This window comes from Anas platyrhynchos, chromosome 4 (genome assembly GCF_047663525.1).
Source record: "Anas platyrhynchos isolate ZD024472 breed Pekin duck chromosome 4, IASCAAS_PekinDuck_T2T, whole genome shotgun sequence".
NCBI lineage: Eukaryota > Metazoa > Chordata > Aves > Anseriformes > Anatidae > Anas > Anas platyrhynchos.
This window is the reverse complement of record NC_092590.1, coordinates 56,237,057-56,262,414: the sequence shown is the minus strand read 5'-3', so window position 1 is coordinate 56,262,414 and position 25,358 is coordinate 56,237,057. Positions and strand designations below refer to the sequence as shown.

At 36.8% G+C, this 25,358-nt stretch overlaps 1 protein-coding gene across 3 annotated transcripts in view; it reads left to right on the top strand.

Moving 5' to 3' along the window:
* FAM114A1 (family with sequence similarity 114 member A1) overlaps positions 1–21,419 on the top strand; it is a 35,732-nt gene extending 14,313 nt beyond the window's left edge. For 2 of the 3 annotated variants that reach the window (XM_005030905.5, XM_038178027.2), the window contains exons 4-14: positions 95–208; positions 369–475; positions 1,159–1,293; positions 3,858–4,010; positions 6,304–6,427; positions 11,035–11,120; positions 12,217–12,387; positions 13,646–13,785; positions 15,081–15,153; positions 17,945–17,998; positions 19,498–21,419. In XM_005030905.5, the coding sequence (XP_005030962.3) occupies positions 95–208; positions 369–475; positions 1,159–1,293; positions 3,858–4,010; positions 6,304–6,427; positions 11,035–11,120; positions 12,217–12,387; positions 13,646–13,785; positions 15,081–15,153; positions 17,945–17,998; positions 19,498–19,599 (1,259 nt within the window). In that variant the 3' untranslated portion in view covers positions 19,600–21,419. The remainder of the gene's footprint in view (positions 1–94; positions 209–368; positions 476–1,158; positions 1,294–3,857; positions 4,011–6,303; positions 6,428–11,034; positions 11,121–12,216; positions 12,388–13,645; positions 13,786–15,080; positions 15,154–17,944; positions 17,999–19,497) is intronic. The other variant, XM_038178026.2, reaches the window with a different exon arrangement.
* The last annotated feature ends 3,939 nt before the right edge of the window (positions 21,420–25,358 follow it).

Sequence of the window (25,358 nt, the reverse complement as noted above, 5' to 3'; positions counted from 1 at the left end):
TTTTTTTGGTGATCATTCGTGGAACATAAGGATACTACACACTGTTTGGAATAAGTTTTCAAATCACACAATTTAAAGTATGTTCTTGCTGCAGGTCATGGGATAACAGCAGTAAAGGAAAAAGCAGGAACTACCCTGGGAATTCATAATGCAAGTTCAGCATCTTCAGAAGCAGCAGAGCATCCTGCAGCTGAAACATCAATTATACGTAAGCTCACATTCACTGAAATCTTTGACACTCGTTGACACTGCCAGATTAACACAATTCACAAATTTTAGTATTTTGATCACAAGATCCAGTTTACTGTAATTTTTGACTTGTAGGGGTGAAAGAAAACTGTAGCTTGCTCTTTTTTTGTTGTTGTTAGAAGCAGAGGATTCTCTGGACCAAAGCTCTTCTGAGAATATTCCTTCTTCTCCTTCATCTGGATCCCGTGGGATGTTGTCAGCTATTACTAATGCTGTACAGAACACAGTGAGTCATTTTAGCAGGCCTCTCTCCTCTAGGCATTTTTCATCATTTTAGGTGTAAATTCACTGCAGGTGACATTTAATGAGTGGAGTTTGTTGGGTTGTAGGTCTTTGTACAAACAGTTCTGTTGTAAGTCTGTTTCAGGTTTCTTCCAGTGAAAGTGAAATCGTTAGCCAATGAAAATTCTTCAATGTAGCTGAAAAATTTCAAGTGAGGAATAATTCTAGTATGAAGACGCAGGAAGAACAACTGCATTTCTATAGACAGATTTATCACGTCAAAATTTTAGAAATCAGTTAGATAAGACAGCCTCATCCTTTTCATTATAGACTTTGGCTCCATATTTTTCTTACCTAAAATATGTTTCTACTGACTAGCTGCTACTTAAGATAAAATAAAAGTGGTATTGCTCTTAAAATTTTCATTGGCAACAGGTATTACGTTTCTTCTCACGTGAGTCTTTCAATTAACTGCAAATATTTGTATGGTTAATTTTTTTCATTTTGAAAATGTATTCAGAACAAGGTAGCATAATTTTATGAGCATATAAATCCTAATGTTAGCTAAAGCAGAGAAAATCTAGGGAGCTGAATGTTCAAAGATGGTATCAGCAAAAGTAATACTCTTTATGGCTCATATTGGCATAAACTAGAAAGGAAATAACCACGTTTCGTTATTTTATACAGGGGAAAAGTGTATTATCTGGAGGCTTAGATGCTTTGGAATTCATTGGAAAGACAACCATGAATGTCCTTGCAGAAAGTGATCCTGGATTTAAGAGAACAAAAACACTGATGGAAAGAACAGTTTCTCTCTCTCAGGTTGGATTTATTTTAATACGGCTCTGTCAATGTGGTTTTAGATTCTTTTTGCAGAATTTCATGTGCCTCAGGGAGAGGCTTTATTTATTGCAGTAGATATTGGCTAGGCTTACAAAAATAAATATTATGCTTTGTGTTTGCTACAGTTTCTTTTTCTTCACAGAACCACAAAAGATGATGTAAAATCATCCTTTCTGCTTAATTATGTGAGGAATAGCTGATTTTGATGAGGTAATATATGTGGTAATAAATTATTATACTCTGGAGAACAATCAAATAGTTAGTGGTTTTCTAACAGCTGTAGATAGATGTCCTCCGGCACAAACATCCCTATACTAATTTCCCTGGAAATGAGTAATGCAGGAATATTACGTAGGTTTCATTAGGAGTTAAAGCTGAGAAAAGTTATATCTTATGTCCTTTTAAACTAAATGTACCCTTGGAGAGGAGTCAAGTCAGGACTTGTATCTTTAAACGTTCAGAGATATGGTGATAATAGAACAGACATATAAGTGCTGCCAGTACAAAATTATTTTAGTTCTCCAGGCACTGAGGGGAGGGAAGCTGTGGAAATCAATATACATGGGGAAGGAAAAAAAAAAAAAGTTTTAATTTTACTACACTTACCACCCAGTAGAAAGCAGTAAAGGATCTCTCCTTTGATGAGATGTTTCATCTTTAGTATCAGTCCTTGTAAATTGATACAGACTATTGCTGTTGTGGTAGGCCAAAAGCAAATAACTCTTGTACAGAATGTTATTGTAATTACACATATTACATATGTCTGTTGCAGTAGCACTCTTATTTTAAACAGTCGCCGTTGATAAAGTGGAAATGCATGCAGGCATAGCACACTGCAGTCTCAGTATCACAGCTGAAGTCTGCACCGCAGTGGGGTTCTGAGTGTGTGTGGCCAATTCAGTAACGTTGGCGGTTGTACCAAGGCTTAAGCTTGTAGAGCGCGTTTCGTGGAAGGCATCCCAAAGCACTTCAACAGGGTAATAGCATTAGATCTGCAGTAATGAAAGTGGCTCCTGCTTTTTATAGAGACTGAAAAATTTGATCTATCTGGGAAAATTAGTGCAGATTGTAGGATTCATGTATTTAAACATAGGGCTGTTTATACAGGTGTATTTGATACCATATATGAAATGCTGTCTGTAGACATGTAAAACAATTGGACTTTGTTGTTGACCTAACTGAGGCATGCATTTGACTTCTTTTTATAGTTTAAACATATAAAATGATTTTATACACATCAAAATTAAGGAGACAAGTGGGATCGCAAATTACTCAAAATCAAACTTAAAGAATGCTTAAAATAAGCCTGATACAATGTAGGATAGGTCTTTCAGAAGCAACAAATTTTAACATTAAAAATTATCAACTTCCAGTGCCCTAACCATGCCCAGTGCTTTGTAATTTGTTGCTTTTCTCTACCTGTAGTGACTAAACTGGGCTTGGGCTCTGAGTTGGCCTGTAAGCAGTCTGAGCCATTCCTCCAACTATACACATAGTCAGGCACACAGGGTTAAAATGAGCCTCTGACAATACCTACCTAACAGTATGTGTGAATCCACCCGTTACATTGGATGCAGAAAGTTGTATAAATCGGTTCTCAGGGGTCTCATAACATAGTGCTTCCTTTTAGGTGATTTGTACATAAAACTTTATGTGTGATTTTGGGGGTGGAGACTTTGAAAAATCTGTAATTGTAAGAGATATGTAAAAAATGAATAACTGAAGACAATATCATAGAAATTTTTGAATGATGGAATGGTGTAAGTGGTGTGAGTTTGCCTGTATTCAAAGGCTTGTATGTGATTTAAGATGCAGTTGAGGTGAATTTAGCAGCTTTATGGTGGCAAATTCATGCAAGCAGCCAGGCCTTCCTGGAAATTCTGCTCTATAAGAAAACCATTCCAAAATATCCCCAAATATATGATGTATACTTCTGCCTCACTCTTGGAAAAGACATATTTAATTAGTCAGATCTCTTTTGTCAGTCCTGCTGTCACATAAAACTGAATTCAGTATCTACTAAAAATATTTTATGTATGTAGGAAATATTTATGTAGGTGCATTACTTATGCAGGTAGGTAGGTAGGTCCTGAAAATAATATTCTTCCCATTTTGTGGCCTGTGGAATGGATTGCATGAGGCTTTAATGCTCTGTATGAAACAGTCCTTTTTATTTTTCTTCCATTGCAATTGGTGGCCAGATTTATGAGATAGTATTCAAAGCTGATATTACTTCTGAAAACATAAGCAAGATTATTTGTTTGTTTATTGTTTGTTTTTGTTTGTTTGTTTGTTTTTTAAGAAAAGGAAAAGAAAACAAAAAAGATTAGTGATTACCATTGGGAAAAACATGCTCAGAATACTACTTAAATATTTCAGTAGAGAAGTTTATCAAAAAAAAAAGTTAGGTATTTCAGCTCTGTAGGTGTTATATTGTTCCAAATTTTATTACTATTTTCTAAACAAGCAGAAACAGGAGGGAATAAAATGTCATACCTACAGCACCACCAATAAAACAACAGGAATGATGTATATTTTTGCAGCTGTTACGAGAAGCTAAAGAAAAAGAGAAACAGAGACGGGCCCAGCAAGTTACAGTTGAAAGGACAGCACATTATGGACTGCTTTTTGATGAGTTCCAGGGTTTGTCTCATCTTGAAGCTCTGGAAATCTTGTCAAATGAAAGTGAAACCCAGGTACAGTATGCAGACTGGATAAGTCACAATGGCTGGTAAAAAATTGTTCTTTACATTAATTTTGATATGAAGTTGCATGTGAAAATGAACAATAGCGTTCCATCAGCTTCAGAGAAAGCTGGATTGGTCCCATGGGAAGTCTGTGGCTTCGGGAAATTCATCTCAGTACATTTAGAATTTAACTCAAAGATTAGGTCAAAAGAAACAACTTCACAACTGGAAGTTATTTTTGTTAAGATCATGCATAGTGTATATCTTTCAGCTTGTAACACTGTGCAGATGTCTTTTCAGAATTTGCAAGGAGGCTCAAGTCTTTTGGTTTGTATCATGCACTGATACTTATACTCAGGTATTTCAGACCTACTACACGTGGAAGCTAGTGAATTAAAATTAATTCCAGATTAATTATTCAAATTCTGTCTTCTTTTTGTGTTGGTTTCTAAACTTACAGCAGACTACCCCAGGAAGTATACTGAAACTATACAAATTCTGTATGTCTCTCCAAAGAACATGCTAAAGCTGCTGATACCTATATGATACATATATTTTTTAATTTCAGCTGTCAAATTACTGACACTGCTTCTAGATCAGTACAACAGCAACAGTATATTACTAGAACTTTTGTAAATTTGCATCAGTGGTTTCATAATGAAACAGTTTTCTGAATAAATTTCTTAAAATACATTTTCTTTCATTTTATTTTGGTAATTAACACTCCTTACCCTCTGGGTTATTTTTAATAAAAAATAACCAACTTAATTTTTTAAGGTTTTATTTGCTCTCAATAATAATAGGAGCTTGCTTTAATAGCAGATAGGTACCTACTCTCTCTGTTTGTTTGTTTTTTTCTGCAATTATGTCTAAAAGCAAAATTATAAATTCTAAGCCTACAGATAAGGTTCAATAGTCTGCTTTTGCAAGAAAAAGAAAAAAAAAATTTCAACACGGAAAAGAAATACAGAGAGAACAAGTTCAGGCTGTGTCTGTCAACACTATTTTTCTTTTACTGTGAAGTACTGCATGGTAAGACTTGTGCAAGTTGTAACTTTGAGGTTTCTGATAGTGCTGTATGTTATGTCTTAGATAACCTGTAGATTACTTGTTGAAAGTCCTGCTTTGTCAGCTATCTAGAAGATATAAGCACATAGGACTGAATGCGATGTCTGGGTCTACAAGTCCAATTACCTGATACATATTCCAAAAGGTTTAGAGAATGTATTGAAATTGCACAGTACACACCATAAGGTGCACACTTATACCACACGCTCCCAGTACTTACAAGCTTGGGACCATAATAACTGCCTAAAAGCCACACTCTGATGGGCCCACAAGAAGAATGCAACAGAAACTGAAGGCATTGCTAATGTCCTTGGTCCTTCTGATAGAAGGGATTTAAAAATACATATATTTATTAACTTTTATTTTAAAAAATCACAGTTATCATACAAAATGGGCAATGCTATTGAGAGGGACACAAAAACCGTAGGTAGTCCATCTCATCTTGAGGTGGATCTCCCAGCTTTATTTTGTATTTACTCTGAGCATATGAACTGAACGTGCCAAGGTGGAACACCAGAGAAGCATTTTGTGTCTCGCCAGTCTCTCACTGAGTCAGTCTGCACTTGTGTGAAGCAAGCTAAAAAAAAATAAACACCTTTAAACAAACCTAAAGTAAAATTTTATAACAAGGAGACAGAAGACAGTTCTTTTGGCTTCCATAGGTAGAGAGTGGGAGCATGAGACTAACGCAACATAACTGTAATGCAAACAGTGATTTAAATAAGCTGTTTCCATCCCTCTTGGGCATGCCACCCTATTACATATGCAGGGACTTGCAGATAATCTGCAACTTGCAGTTAGCTCAAAAGATGTCTCGATACATTCTTCGGAACAGGTAGATCAGTACACTGTCAATAAATTTTGGTGGGATTCTGAAGGAGGAAAATCAGGCTCCCACGAATGTTAAGCTAAGCATGAATTGTGTCTGCTCTTCTTGCACGCTGTCTTCATCCAAACAATCCCAACTGTTTATTACAGTTTGCAGTTAAAACACAGATTTATAATTCAAAATAAACATTCTTGGAGAAGGTAGAGACCTGGTGATCTTACAAGGCTAGTGTAATTTTTGTGATACTTAATCAAATGTTGATGAGAACTAAAGACAAATCTATGTAATTTGGAAATGGAATTAGTGGAAGTTTCCATTCTTAGCCTGTTTTGGTATCAGGCTCAAAATTAGCCATTTAACAAAGTCCGTTTCATTTTGGACTGCTTTATGTCCCTTCTTTTACAGATTCAGTCATATTTGGAAACACTTGATGGAGAGCAGTTGGAGACTGTGAAAAATGATTTAATTGCTATAAAAGAGATTTTCGTTCCAAAGGAATCAGATGATGAAGTCGTGCAGGCACAGAAAGGTAATCAGAAATACAGAGACTTAACTTGTGTTACTTCTGCATATAGCAATTTAAAAAATTAAAATCCAAACCGTAATTTCTGTTATCTTAATATTCCTTGTAAGAAACTCACTAAACTGATTATGCTTGAAGTTCTGTAACTTGAAAGAATGCTTAACTTTAGATTTACATTGTAATTGGAGTCTGAGAAAGAGAAAATAAAAGATAACGATGTGTTATACCATTTTGCTATGTCATCAGTGCAAACAAAACAAAAATGAAAAGGGAAAATAACTTTCTGGGTGACTGAGGTTTTGTTACAGTCTCTTTCTGAAGTTGTATAATTGGAAAATTTAGGAATATTTAACAATGCTTTTCTGTTTAGCAATTTCATCCTAACTTTGCACCTTCCCTTGGTAGTTAGGGAAAGGGTTAGAGTGTAATTAAGGGACTTGAAAAATCTGAACTCTTTGAACAAAAGGCACTGTGAAACATAGTGGCAGTGCTGCCTTCTAGGTATTGCTTGGCAAGATGTTGCATATGGAGTGTTAGAAAGAAGTCTAAATAGCAGAACATGCCTTAACTATCACAGTGCACAGCATTAAAGAGGGTGGGACCAGTGTGGTAGTCAATAAAATAGCTCACAAAATACATGGATCCTCTGGTTAGCAGGAAAATGGGTGTCTTAAAGCAATTATGACTTTTGGCATTCCCCTGAGTGGGCTCGGGTCAGGAAAAGTTACCATAATTTATACCTCTGGGCCTGTGAGATCCATGCCAAACCTCTTCTAGCAAATAAAAAGAAGACTGAACACTGAACACTCGACTGAACACTGTCTCAAGCCATTAAACATTGTATTCAGAACCTTACTTTGAAAGATCTTTCTTCACATCCTTTTGATCTTCTCAGGAGTGCTTTGCCTATATTCTGCAAGATGCTGAGGTTTGATTTTTCTAACCTTCGGAAAAGTTAGAGAAATTGTGTTAACATCCATGTATTCCAACTGGAAAGTATTTCCTCATCAGACTGTGTTCTTTCAAGCAGTGCTTGCTCAGTATGCCTGATGTCTCTCACAGGTAGCTTATTGCTTCTCAGGGGAATGAATAGCAAGTGTTCAGTGTAAAATCTTAGTATGGTAGAGTTTTGTGCTGTGTTTTCCCTTGTTACTCTTGAAAACTCCACTTCCTTCTGTGGGTTTGTGACAAATAGAAGTGGAGAAAGTGTTTTACCTGCTAAAGATTGAGGATTCATGAGATGTGTGTTGTACCTTAATTTATATGGAAAATAGCTTTTCTTTGAAACCAGCCTCCAGAAAAAGCTCTGCTTCTTGCACAAAGTGATGTTTCCTCTGGTAGTTAGAAATTCAGTTTTTTTCAGTGAAGCACAGCTGCTGAACACTTCTTGAAACATTAACTGGCCTTCTAAATGTGTTGGAACCAAGACAATGAGCACCTTAAAAAAAAAAAAAAAAAGGGACGAAGTGAGAGTTTGCTGCAGGTGTTCCCCTGCAAAAGTAAGTCAGTCAACAGTGAAACATATCCTCCTCTCTGTGACAACAGAAATAATAACCACGCACAAGATCTCTCCGCATTACAGTTAAATGGGTGTTACTTCAGGCTGTGATTCAAAATGACTCACATCCTTTAGTGCAGTCAAACTCAAGATTTATTAGTACTTGAACTACAGATAAATTTCATATATTAGTACTAAGTTGGATAAGTTTTAGTTCCACTAGAGGACACAAAAATAATAGAAAAGTTAATCACCTTTCAAAGTAGCTTTCTGTTAGGATGGAGCTGACAGAATGTGGTCAGACTACTAAGCGGGGACTTGTGGCCTTTCTTCAGCCTCTCCCATAGTACATGGAACACTGCCTGTACTGTAGAGAGAGTGCTCTCAACACCATGTAGTGCTTTGACACGTCTCCTCTAGGCAGTGTCCTAGTCACAAAAATATGTTGTCTTCATTTAGGTCTGTCAGAGTGAGTGAAGGCTTCTTAGGAGCTTCATAAAACCTTCTGAGTCATGGAAAACAGACCTTTTCCTGAATTGTTAATACACAGGAACTTAAGTGTTTTTAGTAAGAGGAGCAGATGAATAAAACCTCATAAAACTTACAGAATCCCAGTAATAGTCCCATACATGACAGTTATATGCCGTTTTCAGATAAAAACAATACCCAGCACCTTTACATATAATGCTGCATGGGATTTGCATGTCTGTTTCCTCTGATGGAGCACAGTTTTATTAAACTGTTTCATATTTTGCTTGGACTTCAGTTTTCCAGCCTTTGCATAATTCAGGTTATGTTCCAGTGATGCTCTATTGACTGCACTTCATGTTCTGGTCATATTTTACAATTAAGTTCAGCTTTTTGGAGTGCGTCAATATGTATCCTTCAGGGAGTACACTCAATCTTTTAATTTACACTAAGAAAATGTGTTTAATGTTAGGGGAAATTCTGAATATCATTTAGCATCCAGCACTGATGAAAGACAGTAGTTTAACAACAGGTTGGCTGATCAGGGTCTTGCTCTAAAGAGAAGACTTCATTCTAGGTTATGTTTTTAGCCCAGGCTAACTAAGGTCCTGTTAAGTACATTCATAAGTTTTATACTTACAAAGTCAAGCCAGCAAGCCATATGGTCTTTTAATGGCATATTTTTATTATAGGAGTGTATAATTTCACTTCAGCTGGCTCATCTAGCAAGAGGTAGCAGGCTATGTTAAAGCCTATGGAGGAATTTTGAGTTTTAATCCTGCTTGCTAACTAGTTTATAGCTATAATGAACTCGCCTCCCATAGGATTTTAATTTGTGCTTCTTAGGTTGATAAAACGTGAATGTTTTTTTTTTCCTTTGTATGATGAAGCCATCCCCTTACAGAAGCCAGAGATTAATGGTGTTTGAAGATGTAAATACTGTGCACTGGATAGATAAAATTTAACAAAGAAGTTAATCACCACCTGTTGTCTAATTTGGTGCCAGTTTCTTTTGATCAAGGTCATGTTATTTATTTGGTGACATTTGCCAATGCTGTATATACTGAGCAGAACAAGAGACTAGCTGGGAGGAAAACCAATACTTTACATTCAAATATTTGAAAAGGGTGGCTGCTTGTTTTATGTAAACTCTCAGATTCCATTCTTACCTTAGGCTCCCAGGATGTCGGTCAGAGGTGTTAGTGCTGCTTTCCATTTCTACAGTAAACACTTTCAGTTCTGTGCAAGGTGATATTACTGCAGTGGTCTTTGGAGGACTGCTTTGGGAAAGGTTTGGGACTAGGCTTTGTTTTTGACAACTTTGAAACTGGGGTTGGAGGTTTTTGTGTCTCTTTGCTAGGCTCAGTCCTATAGGTGGAAAATTGGTATGAAAAGAAAGGGAAAGGCTATTTTCTGATGCAAGTAGGAGAAAGCCAAATGCATAGCCTTCTCTTTGGTGTTTTTCTCTTGCTTTGATTGTGCAATTCTTTCATGTAATTTTTAGTGCAGCTTCTTTTCCTTTCAGTTGATTATGAAATATTGAGAGAAGAATACCAGAAAAAAAAAGGTAGCTTTTCCTACATTTTGAAAGCCATTAACATCAAAGATTTTGTGTGCAAGCACATGAGGTTAAATGAAAAAGTAACCAAACTGAGCATTGAATTGAATATGCCATTTATCAAAAATTTTGCTAACACTGCAGTGATCCAATGAACTGCCTAACAGTTTTCAGTGTGCTGTAGTTTAAAAAAAACAGTTTGGCGTTGTCTTAAGAACAAGTGAATTCAGTGTGTCCAAGACACAAAGTGAGAACATAGCAAGACATGAAATTCATTTTTGAAACTTTTATCCGGCTCGGTATGGGGACTTTAACTTTTTAGCATCAGCAAGCTAAAAAAAAAAAAAGTGGATTTTGCATATTCCATCAGGAAATGTTAATGAAGATTCCAAACTCTTTCAATGCAGATGAACAGAACAACCAGATTAGAAACTTTTAGGATCTTAGAGCATGTTAGAATATGGCATCTGCAGGTCGTGTATGTAGTGTAGGATGTATATAATGAAGGTGAAGTTCAAATACTAGTGGTATTTACCTTGACCTTGTGTAATAAAAGCGCAGATTTAAGGCTCATTACTCCAAACAGAACAGAAAACATTATTTGTTTAAGCAAAGTTCAATCTTCAAATCAAAAGAATACATGCTTCTTAGATGTGGTTTGCAGACAGAACAATAGAGAACGTGTTTCCTCTGAAATTGTATGAGGATCTGGCTCTGCTGCAGTTTTTATTCTTTGTCATGAAAGAAGAGGTTAGTATCTCTTCTTTGGTTATTTAGTGGGTCATGTATTTTTGTCAGATAACTAGGGATCATGCAACTTCTCACCTTTTTGTCTCAGTGAAACTTAGTGGAGTTCAGAATGAAGTGGAAATAATGGTCAAAGTGTCAAGCTAGGACATTTAGTTGTATAGTTATCTATACTGCCTTTACTCTTCTTTTCTCTGAGCATACACCTCCCCCTCTTTTACTTCACCATCACTGGTTTTCAAGTGCTGGAGTGGTTTGGAAGCTATGTGACTAGATGTATTTGATTGTGTAGAGTTCTGTAGCACTAGCACCCTAACAAAAATGTTGTGTTTTCTGTTGCAGCAGACATGGGAGAAGAGTTTGTGAGCATGCTTACTGAGCTGCTATTTGAATTACACGTGGCTGCTACTCCTGACAAACTCAACAAGGTTAGTGCCTGTTCTGGTCTGACACAGAGCAGAAGCTAGCTCAGATCAGACGGTTCAGAAAACACAGTACAGGAGGGTGGGACTAAAAGGATAAATATAGAGAAGTTGTAATAGAAGAGCTGAAATTAGGAAGACAATCCAGTTGCAGTGTCTAGCTACTACACTTGGCCATATTAGAAAGCCTTGGACCAGGGGTGTCTCAGCAGAACAGAGCTCAGCAGATCTGGTCTTACGTGTTAAGAATAGTGACAGCATTCATGTTCGGAATTATTTTTTCTTGTGCATCATGTTTCCAAGGGACTTCTCCAGATCTTTTCAGCAAGAAGGGAGGACTTGAATTTATCTCATCTAGCTTTAATCATTTAAAAGTTAGATGGCAAAAACATTGCTAGTCACGTTTTTATTTTATTATCAGGCACTCTTAAAGGTGATTAACCTGTTGATCTTTGGCTCAGATGAATATTTATCTCCCTACCATAGATAGACTACATATAACCAGATTAGGCTTAGGTTTTAGCATGTTTTAATTCAACTTTACATTAAAAAAGAGAAACAATAAATTTCCTACTAACCATAACCATGTCTCTGAAGCTGTACACAACTAAAAGGTTTTTCCACTTTAATCTACTTTCTTGCCTGGGAAGGCAGGTGAAAATACAGTGATTTTCTAATTAGTTTTCCTTTAAACATTTAAGACAACTCTCTTACCTCTCCAATATTTCTTGCTTTCTGGTATACCACCCTTTTAATTTTTAATTTGGGAAAGTTATTTCCATGTACATTCCTTTGAGTGCTACCTCATACAGCTGAAATCCTTGTAACTTTGGTATTAACAACAACTTGGTATATTAGTTGAAGAACGTCATACCTGGACAGGACTTATCCCTGGTTGATCCCTCTATGCAGTCAGAAATACCTCTCCCTACAGTTTCTTTAATATACACTTAACTAAATGTCACCCAAAGGCATGATATATTTAAAACTTCTGAATGAAAAAAAAGCAAGTAATTAAATGTACTATTAATTAACATTTTGGAATATCATTTTATATTCCCCATTTGAACTGTACTTGGGGGTTGGGTTCTTTGTTTGGCAGGCTAGGAAAAAAGCTCATGAGTGGCTGGATGAAGCCAGTTTTTCCACCTCAGTAGAAATAGAAGAGAAGCTAAACGAAAAACCTGGAGAACCTGATGAAGAAAAGACTGAAAAAGGAGAAGATAAAATTGACAGTGATAAAACAGAAGTCCATAAGAACAAAACTGTGGAGGTAAAATACCTTTTGGAGGATAAGTTTAATTAAGCAAATTCTCATACATTGTTAGATAATATTACTTCTTTATCTTCATGTGTTGGTATTATATGTTGTGCTTATTTGTTAAACTCATGGAGTTATTGAGAAAAATTAATATAAAACTACTCAATGTAAACCCAATAGGAAATTAACTTACATAAATATTTTTACTGTTAGTCTTTTCCTGTGAGTAAATATCAAAACATCAGGAACTCTGCTTATCCCTTTTTTTTCCCCATCTACATTTTTGTGTGTACACGTGTTTATACACAACATACAGTGAACTGATGGATTCTGTGGTGTAATATCTGTAGGACTTTGAAGGTCATATGTCAACATTCCTTAGTATCTCTTTCTGCCGATGACAATACATGGAAAAATTTCTGCAACTTTATTTAAACTCTTGAATAGTTCAACTCACAAACAGACAAAACAAATATTACTTTGGCAGTTCACAAGTATTAACTCTCTTGATGAAAGATAGCACTGAAGGCTAAATGTGTTTTGTCCATTTAGACAACCACTCCTATTGATACAGTTAATTGTCATTGAATATTTTATGTGAAATTACAGCAATATTAAATGTGGTTTGGATCTTTGTCAAGTTTTTCTGAATTAATTTTAATTACCTGCCACGTTTCCTTACGCACAAAAAAAAGTCCAAATAAGGAAATGGAGTTACATTTTATATATTAAAGATTTTTACGTGATTGCAAATTTCCAACTGGCACCAGCTTGTGAAAGTTGTGTTGCCAAAGTGCTAGGTAGAATTTTTTATCATATCTGATAAAAAACACTTTTTTTATTGGGAGATTTATCCACTTCTAATCTGGAAATTCATCTGAGAAATGACTCAGTGCTTTTGGCTCCATATGGAAGCAATTATGACTTACTCTACAGTTAAGGGATCTTTGTATTTGTTAGGAATAGACTTAAAAGCTCTATTTTCAAAAATCTGAGGGTCCAACAAAGCTCCCATACAAATAAATAGTAGATTTTTTCTTATTAATTTTCCAGGCTCAGCGTAACATCTGTATTTTATTACCAGTGGGTATTTCATTTTCCAGTATCATTTGTGAGGATAACTTCATGGTGCATGTGGTCCATATTTCTGCTTGAGGGCGGTGGGGGGAGAATTCTGTTTTACAAATTAGTTTATATTTATATATATATGTACATTTATGCGTGTTGTTAATATTGATGATACTGTTCCCTGTGATTAATTTAATTTAAGGAAATCTACATGCTGTCCATTGAAAGTCTGGCTGAGGTAACGGCTCGCTGTATTGAACAGCTTCATAAAGTAGCAGAATTAATTCTACATGGACAGGAAGTAGAAAAAACAGCTCAAGATCAAGCAAAAGTACTGACAAAGTGAGTGTTATATATTTCATGTATGAACGTTTGACATTTGCTTGAAACTCAGGAAGTTCTGTTGTATTTTTGGCATGTGAAGTCACAGTAAGTTCATGAGTTAACAAACAACATTTGCTTTAGGGGTCCTGGTGCTGTATTTTCTCATATAATCGAGTCAGGTAGGCTACCTATAATTTTTCGACATGTCTAGCATGTTTACAAAAACCTGTTTTGACCTGTTCAAATGCTAAAAGTTGTTGCTTTCCTAGCAAGTGAATGTATATGCTCGTTTGGGATGTGTTTCCTGTCACCTCTGGAAAATATATTGTACTAGCATATACAGAATTTGCCTTTAGAGTGCATAATGCAGCCTTATTATCTGCCAGTAGAGTTTCATTATCTGGTGCTTATCTGCCAAAAATAAACAAAAATCAATCTGTGGTTCTAAACAGTAAGACCACTCTTGTCAGTAACTTTGTAGTAATACACAACATAACATACATAAATTTGAGAAGCCAGTTTACCCAGTGAGACTCAGAATTCAGATCTAAAGCTCTCTGTAGTAAGCAATTTTACTGGTTTCAGTGAGTTTTGCCTACCTCATAAAGATTTCACCATAAGATGTTGTAAGAAGTTGAGTCCTAAGTAAGTAAAGCATGTAAGCAAATGTTTATCTTTAAGAATGGCAGTAACCCTAGCAAAGTCCATGGAAACACTTCAGTCTGAAGCAAAGTACTTGAACGACTGTTTTGCAGAATTAGAGCAAAAGTCTGATGCACCTTGCAGGATGAGGTTCAATACGATGCACTTGTGAATATCTAGCAAAACAGTGAAAGACCTAGAAATAGAACTAGGTCTCCTTGTTCTCTTGTGCTGTAACCACAAGGATACTTCCTCTTTTGGTACAGAATAGATGTTTTCTGTGCTCAGACAAGAAACTTCTCACTATTCTCATTAAAGTTTGATTTTTTTCCAACAGCATTTCCAGGAACTGTGTTGCAGTTATCAGCAAAGTAATAATTAAAGGATTAGAATAATAAAAAAAAAAAAGTCATGTGAAAAACAACAACAACAAACCACTAGTGTTTGGGTCAACATGACATCGTCCTGTAGTGTAGTCAGGACATCTTTCCATGGGGGAATATAAAACTTTTACCATGAGTAAAATTTACCCCAAGATATTTTTAATATTACTAGAATCAAAATTGCCTTAGGAACATTGTTGGCTTCTGAGATGAAGTTGGTGCCTGACTTTTTATCCACTGCCAGGACAAGGATGTAATTTTATATTTGTCTCTCTTTTTTTAAACCAGTGTTACAAGTGCCATGTGCAACGAAGTTTCATCTTTATCAAAGAAGTTTTCTGATTCTTTAACAGCAGCTGGGGTAAGATAACAGCATATTCTGTACCATTTGGGCTTTTATTAACATAGTTCACCTCTTTGTCCAAATCCTGTGGCTTTATATGAGATACCAGCAAAAAGGGCATTTCTTCCTTCAGATCATGAACACAGAGCATTCTCACAGCAGATTCCGTGCTGTAGAGAAAGTAGACAAGACTTGATAGACTGCAGTGTGTCCCCAGCCTTCTGAAATTTCTCTTTCTAGACACCGTTCTCCCATTTTTCCTCATCACCTCTCAGCATTCATTTACTCTTATTGAAAAGGCCCCACATTTAAGTCCCACCAATTGATGACATTTTATTCTACTTAGCCTATCCCTTTTGAATGCATTTGTGAAAAAGTCACTAACGGATAATACTTCCAGCACCTTAAGATGGTTTCATGAGCTGTCTTCTTAGCCTTTGCTAAATTTCCTGGCCCAGGGCCATTGTTTTTGCAAAAGGTTTAAGAGATTAGAAAATCTCTTTGGTCTTCTTTCTTAAAAAAAAAAACACACTGATTTATATCCCAAGATGGGCCATTTGGGAACATCCACTTATCTGTGAACATCTTTGCCAGAAATGTGATTTATTTCCCATTCCTGTTCCCTTTCCTTTTACTAGCCTGAGGACATTAATCTGAAGACAAATGGGGAGATACTATGTAGGTGAGCAGTGAAGGCCTTTTCAGGGCCTGTAGTGCAGAAGGAGTTTCAAAAATGACTGACATCTGAATATTCTGGCAGGATCCAGAGGCAAAAATTGTGCTGTTGCTGAAATTATTCATGTCAGAAAAGAGTTCTGGCTCTCCTGATTACTCCAGTAGAGGGTGAATATACATCAAAGGAAATTTCTTCAGTTCTCCCATGAGCTCTTCCAACACATATCTGAAGAAGTTTTTTTCAGAGTTATTTGTAGAGAAGATGCCTTATTGGATTGCTTTTATTCTGAATAATTTACATTTTTTCCCATTACTCTGGAAGAATCTGCTTATTTTGCAATTTGGTATTGTGTTTTAGCATATTTTTATGTGACACTTGCAATAAATACATGCACAGACACATAAAAGTAAATTGCACATGAAATATTAAGCTGGCACAACTCAGGAAAATGAAAACTAAAGCTTTCATAAGCATCGCACTAGGTTTTGATCTTATAAACTCTGTACTCAGATTTTAGGACCAGACTGCTCTTGTGAACATTTGTGTGTAGAAACTGAGCATAAATACTCTTCTCAGTGCAAACATATTCTCTAGAAGAAAGTTTGAGTTGGGCTACCTGGTGGTCTTTTATGTGCGGTCCTATCCCTGTTAGCTTCTGGAAGAAGATGTGGGACTTCTGCTCATCCTGATTAGGCAGGTTAGCAAGGAGCACTAATCACACACAAGTCTTCACAAAACTGCTTCTTCCTGCATGTCCTGCTGGTTCAGTTTCCTCCTTAAGCTGCCAGCAGCACTTGGTTTCACAAACATATTCCAGTATCTTGCAAAGTGCATTGACTCATGCAAAACAGAAATAGTGTAGAACAGAAAATAGTGTTTTTTAAGACACATTGCTGCCACTATTAGCTATATCCGTGTAATTCAGGTGTTAGTTAGAGTGCTGGCTCTGCCCATAGTCTATAACATTGTCAGTGTTTCTAAGAGTGAGCAGTAATGCAGAAGTAAGAAATAGCAGTTTTGCTAGCTATGCAAGAGTTCTTTCAAACTTAAACTTACTATGTATACAGTCCATGGTATTTGATACTGCTCTCTGTCTGTTTCTGGACTTTATTGACAATGAACAAAACATTCTGTAATGGGTTTTCTAGTAACTAACAGGAAAACTGCGTTTTTTTTTTCTAACCATCTTCACTTTGTTCTGCCATCTCTGAGCTAAGATCTGGATGTATCGTGTTTCTTTAAATCTGTAATGTGAAAGCTGCAATGCTCTAAGGGGACATCCTTCAGTTAAATTAAAGGGTATTGTATTCCCTTTGTTCTAAAGAAGTCCACCATTGAGTATTAGAAGAAAACAACTCTTGCTTGAGGTTAATATTGTTCTGAAAAACACAATACAAAGAATAGTGAGTAGAAAAAAAAATAAAATTTGCCATTTTAAAAAGCAGAAGAGTTGATGAATCTGTTTTCCAGGGCTTTGATTTCTGTAGCCTCTAGTAACATCACTACCCATTGTACCCATTTTTATTCCTGTCTGGTGGTTGAGAAAAATGCTGTGCTTGCTGAGCTAGTTGCACATAGATTCACTGGTCAGCCTGTGTTGTCTAGCTCAATATACACTGCCTCTAGTTGAAGATCTGTTTCACGTGTTTTTCCTTCTGAAGGGGAACTAATCTGGGCCTTTTACATCTGCCTTTTCCTTAAACTTCTAAGAACATAATTATCTTTCCACTGTGTATTTCTCCTTGCTTCCTTGGAAATCAGCCAAGGGTTAAAAAACTTTGAGGGTGTTGAAAAGGGCACAGGCAGACAAATGGGCAGACAATGTAATCACATCAATTTCATATCCATAAAAAAACAAGCCACTTGAAACTGTGTGGTACATGAATTAATGAAAAAGTAAAACCCTGGGTCTGCCTTAGTTCATTGTACTCGGTGATAGAAATACATGGGGTCTACTGAAGTGCGTATGAAATGTGGACGCAGTTATCAGGAATACTGTGATAAACAGTCTGAATAAGAACCAAGGTGAAACAAGGCCTGTCTAGAATTCATAAAACCACTGCTCAGATGCCAATATATTTCTGTTAAACGTCTCTTTTGTCCTGGCATTTCATTCTATTTTCCGGTTTACAGAGCAGTATGAAGGCAGAAGTTCTCAACCCCCTCATCAACAGCGTGCTGTTAGAGGTAAGCCTTCACCTTTTCCACATTAGGAAATACTGTAGGAAGATGAGTTTGAAATGAAATGGTCACATTTATGTCTGAAGAAAGAACTGTATAAAAAGTAATGGCAATATCATTCTGGCTGCTCAGTGCCAGTTCATAAACCTCTTGTTTTTTGTGTTCAGCCTCTCCCACAAATACTGTAGCAGTGATACTGAATTTGGAGATTCTTACCACCTGTGACTGAAGTGAGACTGGCCAGCTCCTAAGTGTTACTGCTGCATTGGTCAGAGCACAACAGGCAATTAACAATGTGCTGCTTAGACCTTTTTTAACCTATGCACAAGTTGCCTGGGCTAAGTCTATTCTTACTTATTCTGTTACCTATTTAAAATCCTACAAGTATTTCTTACTCACAGATAGTTTCTGCCTATGTTTTTCTTTAAAGTTCGGGTTGAGGGAATGCTACGATGTTTCCTGTCCACCGGCATTTAGATTTCAACAAAGATTCACAGTCTAGCTGCTGGCTTGGTCAGCACATGGACAACCATGCATCGACATCAAAATGTTCATGAGTGATTTCTTCTATTAAACATCATGATCTATTTTTCATCAGAAAAGCACAATAAGCAAAACGTGCCTCAGTTTTACTGAGGAGAGAAGAGGTCAAGAGGAAGTAATATGTTCATAAAGTACTACGTGTACTAAATGTGTACTATCTGCAGCATTAATCCTTTTAACTCAGCTGATGAGATCACATCTTTAAATAGACATATACATACAGTAGTGACTACAAATTGTAATTATGTATTTAGCAGCCATGATCCCTTAAAAATGAAGAAAAGGTTTAAAATAAGCATTTTTTTTGCACTGGATTAACAGTAGCTTTAAGGAAAATAATGGAAAGTTGAATAGAGCTGTAAAGATTTCTGTACAGTTCCTTTTGTTACAGCATAAATTTGTTATTGCAGCTGACACATCTTTGTATGGAATTGCAATGTCTGGGAATGTCCATAATTGTGGAATAAGCTATTTTGTAATTCTTAAACCTCATGATTTGTAAACAAATATGTACAGCCGAGGTTCACAGAGTATTAGAAATTCCATAAATAGTACAATGTTTTTAAACTCTTATAATAATTCAAACTGTTAATTTCAGTGACACTTCCTCCTACACCAGATTCAAAATTAGTTCTCTTGATGGGAAGCCTAGCTGATTTGTATTACAAGAGTCAAACCTACTTCTGAACACAGTGGCATTTTATTCTACTCACATTACAAACAAAACTCTCCAAAAATCCAAACTGAAGGGAAATCAGATTTTTATGTAGGCTATGCTTATTCTCTGTAAACTCTTGTAATGCATTTTGTTATCTATGGGTTGTAAAATCTTGTGTGAATACATATGCTAATATAGCGTGATGCAGATCTAAAAAAGGCCGTGTTTGTTAAAAAAGTACAATGCAATTCCTGAAATGTATGATAGCTATACTGATAAACCATGTGTTTTCTCTCCCCATTAGGGTTGCAACAGTACTACTTATATCCAGGATGCTTTCCAGCTACTGCTTCCAGTTCTGCAAATTTCACATATCAAGACCAGTTGTCTGAAAGCACAAGAGTGACAGTTCCCCAGCAGTTGTGACCACTGGGCTTAAGAGAAACCACAGACCTAATCCCTTTAATGTATGCAGATAGGAGAGATGGTATGAAAGACTTCTGGCCACTTAGAGTCCTTTGAAGACACTAAACGCGGTTTTGCACATACAATATTGAGCAACTTTTTAATACTCTTTTAGACTTTTTGACTTTAGAAGTATTTAGAAAAGTAATTTCTTTTCCGTTAGAGTATATCCTTTGTATTAATTTAAACTGAATCAATAGTTAGTTGATGTTAGTATTGACATAAAACCAGTTTTAAATGTTTACCCTTTCAGTTGTAGACAGGGTGAAGCAAATTAAAATGTAGAGCTTTTTTTAAACATTTCAGCCCAAATGACCATTTTTATTCTTTGCTCCCTAACTTCCAGTTAAAAATGTATATTTCAAAAGTTGGTTTCAGTATTTAATTTTAGCCAACAAGAACAAATTATCATGGTGTTGCAGTCATTAAATATTATTTACAACAGTAAATAATAACCTTGTAAAAATCAGTACCACTTACATTACACTTTGTGTTAAAGGAGTTGTACGGTAACAGGCATTAACTTTGCTGAATTAAAATTCTGGAGGCTATGCATACAGAGTTATCCTGAAAACAAATTGTCTGAGCCAGTTAGAGTACGGGTAAAGCTCTATATTTGCTGACCCATAATTTCATATTCATTTATGTCTATCTCTTAATTCCAACTGGCTGAACAACATTGCGGGCAAAGCAATTTTTCAAATATGTAAGGAACAGAAAACTTCTCTTCTTTTGTTTGTTCATGAAACACCCCCGAAATAGTCTCATCTCAGATGTGTAACTAGAATACCCCTTTGGGTTTTAACTTGGTGTTGAAACATTTTTAACCTTTTTATAAAATTGAGTTAATCACACCAGCAAGTCAGAAATACAGTTTTGGGCATAAAAAATGAGGTCATGAAGAGACAATTGCTTTGGGTGGGGAGGTCATGTGTCAGAACAATCACCTTTTCTCTGAGGCAGTGGCTAGACAAAATATAACTGAGCAGCAGGAATGACATTTCAGAATAACACTAACAACCGTGATAATTTGTCCATACCCTTATCTTAAAATCCTGAGCTGTGAATCTCAGAGTCTGCTTAGCCTTGTTTATCTTGAAGACAGGAAGAACCTCCCAGTATTTTATGTAGCCTGTTCTCCTCGATTTTCATTGTTTAATACATTTCTCACAGCTATTTTTGTATTTTTTTTCCTCTTGATACACTCACAAATTGCATTTAAATGTTTTTAATTGTAGCTTACATCTGAATATGTTTAATCATAGAAGCATAGTTCATACATTGTAAAAATAATGGAATAGAACATGAGGAAATACTTTCCTGTCTGCTAGAAATGAAAAACCATGTATATGCTTTGCATATGGTAACTTCTGTGGATCCATAAGCAGTGACAGAAAGGTCTGTCTGTATCACATGCTGTTGTGATCCCTGTTCTGCAGTCACATGCACTGTGACTTTCCAATCTTTTGGTATTTAAAGATGAAATTTTCACTATCACTGCAATACAGATTGTTACTCAAAATGTATTTTCTGCCACCCTGTAATTTTAGAAATCAGAGATTTCTTTCTGGGCAAATAGAAAGGGTACAGTCTTCAAATCCACTTGCACAGAATGTTTAATAAAAGTACTGGGAACCAAAATAAGCAAGCCCCTTGGCAGCTGAAAAGGCAAAGAAAGCTTGGCATTCACTGGTATTTATGTCATATTGAACAGCTAACAGTACTACAACATGGTAAAAAAAAAAAAAAAAACACTAAAAATTGTAACTGGCAAGCAGACTCGCTAGCTGAAAGGTAGCCCACTAGCCATTATATCTTTGCCACTTCCATCTGAAATGGCTTTATTTCTGAAAGCATATTTTCAAATGAAACATTTTTTTTCTTACCCAGTGCTTCTACACTTGGAAAATAAATGTGTTTCTCTGTAGTAGTCCTTTTTGGCTACTGGAAGAGATGCACACACGCATGAGTACCACTTGGCCAGGAGTCATTCCTCTATATACGCTTGGCCCAGAAGAACTCCTTAGTGTGGATTTCAGAAGAGTATGTGCTTTCTCCATGCACTTGGCCATGAGCAGTTTTCAGCTGTGGATCTGGACACCAGTTTAAACATTCAGTGGCTTGTAAAAAGTCCTGTTTGTTTAAAGCTTTCTTTCTGTTGTTCTACACTGGCAAGCAGAATAATATATGTGGTTAAAACCTTGTTTGTTTTTCAAACAAAGACTGATAAGAAAGTCTAGTGCTTTCGACTATCAATCATTACAAGTTGGAGTTATTTTTGCTTTAATTTGATCATAACTTGTTGTCAGGAAGCCTTTCTGCCCACGTTGGAATAGAGCTTTACATCCATCAGGTACCTGTATGTGTGGTATTACTGCCCAGGGAATCATCCAAAGAACATAGCAATAGCTCTTTTGTATTGCTTCTATGCCAAGTTCATGTTTTCTGACATATATGATTTTAGCAACTTTTTTCTTATGGATTTTTTTTTCTCTGAAATGTGGTGCAGAATATATAGTGATAAACCTGTCAGAAAAAATGTGATAACTAACAGTGGTGCTTTTTAGCAGAGGCTGAACAATACAGTATTAGAAGCCCTAGGGGATTGTGTTTGAAATCATTGAGGGGCATTCTTAAGACAAAGATTGCTTGTCTGAAATATTCCTTAGGAGAGGTCTGTCTTGCTTAAATTATGTATGTATTGTGTAAGGTACCTTCCTTAAAGTAAAAGAAGTTATAAAAAAATAACATGTAGAATTGAGTATTCACATCCATACAGTGTAGGAAGAGAAACAGGGACAAACGGGAGCACAGGGATACTCCATCTGATCTCAGATTTATCCCAGGAAAACTGAAGGCGAAATCTTTAAATCAGTTTTAGGCAAACAATATTTCAGTAGAAAAGTACTGTGTAGATGTAACCAGAATATTTTGTTTACACTGGTTTGTATTTTTCCATCAATCAAATAAATCATTTGAGATATTGAACTGGGGCTGTGTGCTAAAAAATAATGTTATGAATAATGTGATGGGAGGATGCACTCAGTGAAGTCTTTCTGATTTTGTGATTTACATTTGGAATGAGTGATTTTATTGAGTGTCTGGCAAAGACAGATGCAAGCCTTAAACTTTTAAGGGAGACTGACTGTTCCTTCTTTCATCACCACCTTTTTCCAGGTCAGTGCACTGAGTGTACTCTGGCATTTGTCAAACTACTAGGTTTTAGGTATTTATCTTAAAAAATAACTTCAATTGTGAAATTCCCTGTAATCTCGAGCAGATCTCTTGTTCATAACGTTTTTCTCACTTTTGAGTACCTCTTTGTGTGCAGAGAAGAGAGCTTTGGCTGAGGCAGGCTTTTGAGCACGGAAAGTTGAGAAATGTGTCAAGGTGAAACGTAAAGCAGTGTCTGCACACCTACGGACTCACAGATAATCCACTATCATACGTCACCAGCGAAGTAAACTGTAAGACAGGTCACTTATTGTATTTATATATTAAAGATACTTGCATTTTTTTTTCCAAACAAAGCAAGCTGTAATTTGTTTGCTGCTTTTCAGGGTGTAGTCTATTCATGTGTAAACATCTCTTCCCTATGATTTGCTCCTACACTCCTGCATCCACTGCCTCAGACAGCTAAACAAAAGAACTGTCTCTCCCGTTTCTTTCATGTTACTTGGATCATCCATTGAAGCCATTAAGATCTTTCTCTAAAATGTGCCCTAAGCAGACAATACAAAATTACAGCCATCACAAGATGAGGTGTTTTTTAAGGATGTTTCCAGTGTCTCCCACCAGTTAGGATGCATAACAACTTCAATGAGTCTGAAACCCCACAGTATTTTGAGTGACAAATAGAGATTTTCACCTTTTTTTCTGAATCGCAGTAGCGGTTTTTAGCATACAAGCAGTCACCCTGCTCATAGGATTATCTTTGAGACGTTCCACTTCTATCTCGAATGACAGCCCTGTCCTTTCAGTTCGACTCAAAAGAGTGTAAAGAGTGGAAAATGACTTTCCCAAGTTCTTTTAAAAACCATCTCAGAGCAAGGCTTAACGTGACACCATCAGCCAGCCTGACCTACTTTGAGATTCCTGCAGTCTGACTGGAAAGCCCTCTGGACTTTTTTTTCTGGCTTGGGTCAACCTTTGTTGCTGAGACTATGAGGACACAAACAGCTGCTTTTATTGTGCAACCTGTGCATTTTCCAGGCTTGGATACCTGCCCCAGCATTCACAGCAGATAGTATTTCTAGAAGTGCATTGGTGATGGCGTGCAGCTTTGGAATTAAGAAAACAGAAAATAAAATGTCAAGAGTTGAGCTGTCTTAAACAGATAGGAGAGGGAAGATGATTTTTCAAAGGAATAAAAAAAAAAAAACAGCAACAACATACTCTCTGGAAATAGGAACAATTTTCAAGGTTGGATTAAAAAAAAGACTTTTTCAAAGAAATTTTCAGCATTGTTCAAAATAAACAAGAGATGACATCTGATTAGTTCCAGCAGAACTGGAATAACAGCACTTCTGAAGTAAAAGACAAATCTGCGTGAAGTTGAAGAAAGTGAGGCAAAGATAAGAACATTCAAAGAGATAAAACTGAGAGGAAAGAAGACAGCAAAATTGATCACACTAGTTCTGCAGAGCTCACTCTCCCTTTATTACCTGTACCCAACAGTCTCTGAGCACGGGCCTGCTAAGAACTTACAAGTCTCCCCACTTAAATCTCCTTTTCACAGCTTCTCTTACAGACTCTTGAGTAGCTGCTCTAGCAGACTCAGGAACAAGCACCTGCCATTTGCTCTGCATTTCAGATATTTTACCCAGGGAGTGAAAGAATATTTCTTACACGACAGTACAATAATGCAGGAGTTAAAAAGTAATGAGAAGACAAACCCTTGTAAAAAGGAGACTTAACAGCAGGACCTTGCTGACAGGGAGGGGAAATGAGGGGACTTGTATACATACATCCCAGCATCATGCTTCTTCATGAGTGGTGTGAAGGAACGGTTTTATCACTATGAGACTGGCTGACCAGGGAGAGCTCTGCTACAGAGGACCTCAGGGCCATGGTGAGGAGCAATTCAGGTGCAAGCCAGCAGCATGCCCGGGCAGAAAGCAGGCCGACAGCCTCCTCAGCTGCAGTAAAAGGAGCACTGCCAGATGGACGAGAGAGTCGATTATCCACCTGGGCACACATGAGACTACGACTCCAGTACTGCATCTGATATGGGACTCCCCAGTACAAGAAACACGTCAGTGAACTGGGGTGAGCTCAGCAGAGGGGCACCAGGCTGGTGCTGGAGGAACTGCCCCATGAGAGGCCGTGCTTCCCTGTGGCTTGGATCTTGCTTGCAGGACATGGTAAGCTCTACTCAGCGGAGATTAAAGGCTTGTAAGAGCCTCTTGGTTCTACTTGTTGTTGGTGTTTTGCAGAGGTAACTCAGGAGATGCAAATTTCCAAGGTAGTGAGACCAAACACCTGGGAAGCTGGGGGATGATTGGGGGTAATAAAGTTACAGTTTGGCCATCCAAGGAAAAGAAAAGGAGGAGTTACAAGCAACAAGAGAAATAGAATTAAATTACGGGAGGAAGGAAATTAAATCGGGGTCACAAGGAGCGGGGCTGTCCCTGCTACTGAGATCCCTGGATTACTGAAGGGGACAAGTGATAGATTGTGCCATCATCTGAAGCATTTACA